An 8,531-nucleotide genomic window follows, 5' to 3' on the forward strand; every position below is an offset into this window, starting at 1 on the left:
ACATGATAATTTTCATTGACATGTGAATATTATTATCATGTTCCCACAGTAATGCTGGGACAGGGACACTTCATCCAAGAGCAGAGGACCAGGAGGCCCATTACAGACAGTGGCTCACAGGGATTCTGACCCTTGCCAACCTCACTGTTCTGGGACACCCCTTCCTTGACCAGCACCTGCTTCTGATCCTGGGAATGACATCCTGCCAAGGACTCTCCCTGTTCTGCACAGGGCACCCTGTGTCCACTGAAAACAGCAGTTCACTCAGCTGTATGACCAGACTGTCCTCCCACACACTCGGGAATGGTCAGTATTGGCTGCACTGACTGTGTGATCAGCCTTGTTTTCCTGACCCCTGGGCACAGGACTGGCTCCTCTCATGGGGCATCTGTAGGGCTCCAAAGCAATGTGGGGAAAGTAAAAACCAGCATTCACACACTACCAAGTCTCACATGGCTCATGTTTCATTCTGTTCTGTTTGGCAATGGAGGACACCTAAAGAAGCATACTGCAAGCATGGGGGTTGTGCCCATGTGCTGGGCACTAGGAAGAAGGAGAATTTTGGGTTCCATTTCTGCAAAAGTCAGGCACAGCAAGTTTATATATATATTTATGAGTGTCTTTGCATGTAAATATATGAGATTATGCACATTTGCATGCATGTGTGTGTATGTGTGTATATGCACATGAGTTATGGACATCTTATATTTGAGTGCACATGTTTAATGTGTGTCTGTGTGTCTGTGTGCCTGTGTGTGTGTGTGCATTTGTGTTTCTATATATGTAGGCATGTTTGGATGTCATGGGTATGTTAGACAGTGCATTTGCATGTGCATGTATACAGGTATGTGTGAATGTGTAGTCAGGTGTGTGTACAGGTACATGTCTCTGGATGTGCTTGTGAGTGTGTATAGGAAAGAGATTACATAGTAGATTTTGTGTGTGTAATGTGTGTAAGTGCTGGTCTATATATGTGTATATATTTGGGTGTGTGTCATACATATAGTAGGTATGTGAGTGTGTGTGTAATAAGTGCATGTCAATGTATATGTGCCTGTGTAATGTGTGCATGTGTTATGGGTATAATAATGTGTGAATTGGCTTTCAGCCCAGTAGTTCTGTATGTGCAGGTGATCTCTGATGTGACAATTAATTATTGGGACACAACAGGGGTAAGAGCCACCCTGAAATCTCCACAAGTTTCTGGATCACCATGTTCATGTGCAGGACTGGGTCAGAGCATCCGTCAGGCTCCAGGAAATGGGCCCCAGGGGTTCCATAGAACCCTGTCCTTGTTCCACCTGAGAGTATGCCAAGTTACTAAAGACAGTTCACTATGACATATATGGCATCAACAGTGTGTGGAATCTCTAAAGTGCAGTCTGAAGCCAAGAGCAAATCCAGTAATCCTGGACAAAGATCCTAGGATGGAAATGCCTAGTGAGCCTGACTGGAACCACCATGCAGGGCAGGGGCTGGGGCTGTAGGGGGCACTCATGACCCACTGAGCACAGCCTCAGGCAGGTGCAGTGGTGCCAGGGAGGGGCTTCCTCTCAGGGGCATAGTTCTCCTTTTTCAAAATACAACCTAAGATTTTAACTAGGACAGTTGATGGGTCTCATAATATTATACTACTTTGGGAAGATTTGCCTCACTCAATAAGATGACAGAAGTATATTTCAAAAGAGTGAATCTATGTACTATAAATGCCTTAATGGTGAGAATATAGAGGACAAGGATTTATTTATTTGTTAAATCAGTGGCTCTGGAGTAATTGGACACACAATAATCCAAGGAAGAGCAGATGCAGAGATTAGCATAGCTAACGTGGTCTGGGCTGAGCTTGCAGCAGGAGATGGTAAGTTACATATTGTGGCAGGAACATGGAAACAAGCTGACAAGAAATCAGTTACTAAAGACAAGGCACAATGGGGATGAACCTTAAATCCATGAATACTGTGTGGAATTCCATTATGTGGAGTTTGATAATACAACACTGTTATTCAAAGCTAAATTCCTGGGAGATGTTTAGGAAGCTGTGAGTTTAAAAGGAACTTAATGCAATGCATATCATCAGTGTGATAGGAAATACAGGCCTGGATCATGTATCATAGGGTGCTCTGAGAACCAGATTCTTTTTTTTCTGAACAGTTTAAGAGTTAAGGGCACCCAGGCAGGTGCTTGAGGAGATTATCTCAGAAGTGCTCAGCATATTTACAGCTTGTCCATGGATGCTGCTGGACACTCAGGTTTGATGGCCAACAGTCATTCCCTCAGTGTTAATAGTGGAATTAATAAGCCATCTTCACCGATAAAATGATACTATTTTTAGATAATCTCAATGAATCAGCAAAAAAAAAAAAAAATACTAGTGTTAGAAAGGAAATGCATTATATGGCAGGGTCGAGATCAACACAAAAATCATTTGTGTTCCTAAATTGATCTTGGAAGAATTTGATAAAGATTTTAAGGAATCAATTCTATCTTTAATAGCATCTAAAGAAATAAAAGATATTAATGAATTTAGCAAAGGAGGTAAATTTCTGTACATTTAAAATCTACAATCAGTACTATAGGAAATGGAAGAAAACCTAAAGAAATGGAAAAGTATCCTGCATTCAATATTTGAGAGGGTTAGTATTTTATATAAATACTATCTAAAGCAATGTTCACATTGAATGAAATCTTGAATAAATCCTAACATATTTTTATGAAGAAATAGGGAAGTTAATCCTCAAATTTATATAGAATTGCAAGAAACCTCAAGAGACAAATGAATCTTGAAAAACAGAAAAAATTTAGAGAATTTGCATTCCCATTTTAAAAACTTAATTCAAAACCACAGCAGTCAAAAGGTGTGGTACTGTAAAAGAATAGAAATATAGACAAATAGAAAGAATAGAGAGACTGTAAGTAAACCCTTGTTTCTTTGGTTCATTGAATTTAAAAAAATACAGTATTCTTTATTAGGGAATACTATCAGAGAAGTTAGAGATGCTGCCATATATGCAACCTAATATTTCCCCTTTCAACACATTCAGGTATATATTTCAGTGCTTTCAATTACATTCCAGTGCTGTTCTACAATTGATTTTTGACAAGTGTGCAAATATCATTCAACATGAAAGAGGAGTTTCTTTAACAAATCATGCTGAGACAAGTGGACATCTACAGGTTAAAGAATTAAGTTGAATCCTTACCTCTCACTATATTTTGATTGAACATGTATTTGGCTGAACTTGGATTTTTCAAAGATAATTGTATAACAGTGTAGCTTACAAGGGGTGACAGTGTGATTGTGAAAGGCTTGTGGCTCACAGTCCCTTTATCCAGTGTTTGAATGGATGAGTAGAAAATTGGGGACAAAAACTAAATGAAAATTATGTTGGGATGTGGGGATGATTTGGTTGTTTTTCTTTACTTTTACTTTCATTCTTATTTTTTTATTTTTCCTGTTATAAGGAAAATGTTAAAAAATAGATTGGGGTGATGAATGCACAACTATATGATGGTACTGTGGACACTTGATTGTACACCATGGATGACTGTATGATATGAGAATATATCTCAATAAAAAATGAAAACACATCTTTGCCTCTGAAGATGGGAATAAGCCATGTCTGTCTTGTTTCCTAATCACACTCCTCTATGACAGGAATGATAATGGTGAGGCAACTAGGGAAAAATACCCAATTAGGGTATCCTGTCTGTTGCATTAGGAATCTCAAAGGCTTTATCTATCCAATTCCCAGGCCAATTCTGAGAACTTTGTGTATCATTAAATCAGGTTCAGAAATGGATGGATTTTCCATCCCTGGAGATTAGTATGTGGGAGACCAGTCCTATTGTCTCCATTCACTTCCAACACAGAATTGGTCCTTTACTCTGTTTTGTGATCTGAGGGACAGGGCTTTATAAGGTCAATGCAAATCTTCCTCAGCTCCACCTTCCCCTGTGTTGAAAAGCTGAGCAATTGTCCTGCTTCCATGACTCATGGGCTCCACCATGGACAGGCTTTACTCCATTCTCCTGCTGCTGATTGTCCCTCCCTGTGAGTGCTCTGGGAAGGGCATCCCACAGGGATGAAAGGACTTCTCTTCTCACTCTGAATTTGCTTCACTTTCTCATTGTTTTCTCTCCACAGGGGTTTTTTCCCAGGTCACATTGAAGGAGACTGGTCCTGGTCTGGTGAAAACTGCCCAGACCCTTACACTGACCTGCACCTTTTCTGGGTTCTCAATCAGCACTTCTGGAATCGGTGTTGCCTGGATCCGTAAGCCCCCAGGGAAGGCACTGGAGTGGCTTGCAACAATATGGTGGGATGATGATAAGTATTATGCAGCATCTCTGAAAAGCCGGCTCACAATCTCTAAGGACAATGCCAGAAGTCAGGTGTCTCTAGCAATGACCAACATGAACCCTGTAGACACAGCCATGTATTACTGTGCAAGAAGAGCACAGAGGCACAGTCCCATGGTACTTTTGTACAAAAACAATTATGGGTTCTCAGCTGTGCCCACACCTCTAGAGAAAAGGAGAGTTCAGTGAAGAAGGCATTTCCTGTTATTCTCTAGGGTTTTCTGCTCCCAACCAGCAGAATCCTAGCCTAGGTTTCCTTTCTTTTTTCTACTTATAAGAATCATGCCCCTTATCAGTTCATAAAGTCAAGGTAGTATCCTCTTTCATAAAGACTCAATCTGACAGGATCGAATTACATCAGGAAAATGGATCATTTATATGGTGGAGCCTGTTACATGCACTCATATACAAATAAGCACAGTTACTGAACTGTTGGATGTCAAGATGGGTAAGGAATAGTAGATGAGAAAGCATCCTAATTGCAGAAATACAAATATTCACTTCTTTTGTCTTGAAGAAGGAAAAGGTTACATAAATGAAAATATGTGTGAAATGGAAAAAAATACTAAAATTCTTCCAATCATAGTGAATCTAAAATGAAGTTTCACATCTTCATGTGGGAGCTAGAAGTGATAAATTTTGGGTCTAGGAGATGAATATATTCATAGGATGTCCATAAATACCAGGATAGGAAGCAAAACACCTCAGAAACAGATACCTAAATTGAAACCAAGAAACAACTCTTATTTTATCCTGACCAAAGCACTACAGGAAAGCATTTCTCTTCAAATAGTAATATCCAAATTTCACATAAAAATACAATAATCTAAAATTTTAACTAAAGCATTCTGTGAAAAGGATGATCACAGAGATCACAGAAATCAATGAGTGAGCAAACAGTACTGTGAGAGACCAGGAATATCAAAATCTTTGGGTAGTTGGCACAATATATTGGTATTTAAATTAAAATAATAATCATGAAAAGGAAACAGGATTCATAAAATTATGGTAATATGGACTACACCAAATATAAAACATTTGTCTAGCTATGAGACATTAAAAAATGAAGAGTAGTAATAGACAAGAAAGTACATTTACCAATTTCATATCCACCATTTGACTTGTAATTTTAATATCTAAAGAACTTACAAATGCAAAAGTAAAGAAAGTAAAAACTCCAATTATAAAACAGGTAAATACCCAAAGACTAGAAGCAGACTAAAAGAAATGCAGATGGCACATAAGGACATGGAAATATCATAATCACCATTTTATATTATGGAAAGGCAAGTGTGGTTATTGACAGGTATTACACCAGAAAAACATTTTCTTAAACACAATCCAATCCTCTGGGTGAGAACCGATTGCAAATACCAACTTTAGATGAAATTTCTTCAGCCAAGGCATGGACAGTTGAATCAAGAGAGTCTTAGTCCTATTGCTGGAGTTCTTTTCAGGCATTCAGACAAAGAGACAGAAATTTTTATGAAGCAGCCAATAGCTGGAAGTCAATGAAACTCAGAAAAAGGACAGGCCAAGAAAGGATATCATGTGCATTGCCAGGTACTAAAAAAGCCATGCACCAAGGATTGGCTGGCAGCCACAGAACACCACAGTCTTCTGGGAGAAATCATTGACTTGATAACACCTTCATTTGTGAACAAAAAAATGGAAGCCTATAAATTTCCATTGGTTATGATAACCCACTGCATGGTATTTCATTTATCAATCAGGAAACTGAAACAGAAAGGGAAAATCACAGTGAGATACCAGTCTTGGGGTCTATCCATGCTATGAAACAGTAACTATATGTAGCAATGAAAAAGAAGAAAAATTATCTATTTGTGCACAGATAATTATATATGTTCTTTTATGAGGTAACAGGGTTTTTAAATATGTTTATTGTGATTTATAGGCATATCCATTTAAGAAGAAATATCTAACCTGTTTCAAAAATAAAAATGAGTTATAAGCTTTCAATCCTAAATTCAACCACACAGTAACCTTGACTATGCACTGGAATGATGCTGTTTCATTTGACAATATATACACACTAGTTAATGATTTGCTGAAAGCCATTACTATTCACAGAAAAATGAATGTTCCCACTGTCTCATAATTCACCATTCTTCCTATATTTAGTGGCTGCCTAAAATTTGGGAGTATATCATGGACATTTGTAACAGAGGAAAGTAATGTACCAGAACATGTTTCCACAAATTTAGGGGGTCCTTGACTTATGGTGGTTATTTGCTACATAAATACATCACTTGGTGTAGAGTCACATTTACCCTATTCCAAAGCCATCCATGATCCCTGAAAAGATCTGGCTCCCTTATCAGCTCATGCATCATGTTTCTTGTGTGGAGGAAACAGAGCCTGGGCTTATAGAAAGAGAGACCCTGAGAGAAGATGAGGAAACTCCAGTTTAATTCTCTCAAGGAAGCACCAGAGAAAATGTCCTACTCTCCCCCTTTCATCTTTACATAGAAAGATACCACCCACATGCAAATCACCACCTAGGTAACCATATGAAAGTCTGGGCACAATTACTTAAATTCAGGCTTCTTTGTTTTCTGGAAAAAATATTTTCTGGGTGTCAGAGGCATCATCCTCAAGAACATGAAAGCCTTGTGGTTCTTCCTCATTCTGGTGGCAGCTCCCCGATGTGAGTGTCTCAGAATTCAGACATGAAGGTAATGGGGATGATGCACCTGAGTGCAGGACTCACTGTGGTTCTCCTTGTCCTCAGGTGTCCTGTCCCAGGTGCAGCTGAAGGAATCGGGACCTGGCCTGGTGAAGCCCTCACAGACCCTGTCCCTCACCTGCTCTGTCTCTGGATTCTCTTTGTCCAGCTATGGTATGAGCTGGATCCGCCAGGCTCCAGGAAAGGGGCTGGAGTGGGTTGCTGCGATAACTGGTGGTGGAAGCACATACTATAACCCAACTCTTAAGTCCCGAGTCACCATCACCAAGGACAACTCCAAAGATGAAGTCTATTTAAAGCTGAGTGGCCTGAAATCTGAGGACACAGCCACGTATTACTGTGCAAGAGACACAGTGAGAGGAAGTCAGGGGGAGCCCAGACACAAACCTCCCCTGAGTGCACAGGAGGGGCTGGGCTGCAGGGGACACTTGGCACCACAAGGGGGCACTCAGGGTCCACTCCTACTAGCAGGTTCAGAGAGGGGCTGGCAGGAGTTTCCTTACCTTGCCTGGAGTTCCCTTTTCTTGCCTCACATGAAACCCCATAACATGTAAGCAGTGATATGATGAATCTAAGATTCAAATTCAGGACAGGCTTTTTGTTACTAAATGTATGTTTAAATACATAAATACACATACTATTTGCAATGTTATTTATATTGGGTGAATGTTTGAGAGTGTGAATAAAACTTGAATTTACCTTCTCAGTGATGTTTCCCTCAATTTAACTCACATTTCTGAAAATATTCAGGAAAATTATCCCAACCCACCATCATGTAGAACCCATTTCCTTAGGGGAAGAATAAAGTTTTGGGGAAGCCTGTCCCTCTCTAGGAGCAGTTTCCAAGTGCCTCAGTTTGTTCCCTCTCTCTCATATGGCATCAGCAACCAGTTCTCTGCTCTTATATTAAATTCCTTATAAAAATGTTCTATTACATGAATGCCATGATTGTATCACAAACACATGGGTTTTCAATATATATACATAGATCTATAAGCTAAAAATAGATCCTTAATGTAACATCTTTAATCTATATAGCATTCCTGATACCATTTATTCTTAATTAATAACTATTTGTTTTTCATGGCTCTACAAATCAGTGTCACATATTTTTCCCAAAGTTCATCAAATATTTGTTTTATAAATATACTATCAAGTACCATATTACATTTTACTGTGAAGCAGGTAAAGTCAAAAGGAAGAACTTGTCACAATTCTAGTCCTCCCTGTATAGCCACAGGCTTCTGAGGGCAGAGCTCACCTGAGGGTCCTCGTACAGAGGGGGGACCTACACAGATGTGTGCTTGAAGCTCACATTCCAGCTCATCCTGGGAAGCTGAGCCTACCCACCACTGCCTCCTCTCTGCTCTGTCCCTGTACCTGGGAAACAGTTTCCTCTTCACTGTGGCTTCTGTTAAAGGAATGAGAATTCCTGAACCCAGTGTTGCATGTCCAAGTACATCCA

General features: G+C 39.6%; 2 gene segments (V, D, J or C); both read left to right on the plus strand.

Annotated features, from left to right (window-relative positions):
- The first annotated feature begins 3,958 nt into the window (after window positions 1-3,958).
- LOC119515968 lies at window positions 3,959-4,548 on the plus strand. The segment is given in 2 exon segments: window positions 3,959-4,051; window positions 4,145-4,548. Coding segments are annotated over 2 exon segments (462 nt in total).
- A 2,364-nt stretch (window positions 4,549-6,912) lies between these two features.
- LOC119515969 lies at window positions 6,913-7,620 on the plus strand. The segment is given in 2 exon segments: window positions 6,913-7,027; window positions 7,112-7,620. Coding segments are annotated over 2 exon segments (555 nt in total).
- Window positions 7,621-8,531: the final 911 nt, after the last annotated feature.

This window comes from Choloepus didactylus, chromosome 19, assembly GCF_015220235.1.
Source record: "Choloepus didactylus isolate mChoDid1 chromosome 19, mChoDid1.pri, whole genome shotgun sequence".
NCBI classification, from domain to species: Eukaryota; Metazoa; Chordata; class Mammalia; order Pilosa; family Megalonychidae; genus Choloepus; species Choloepus didactylus.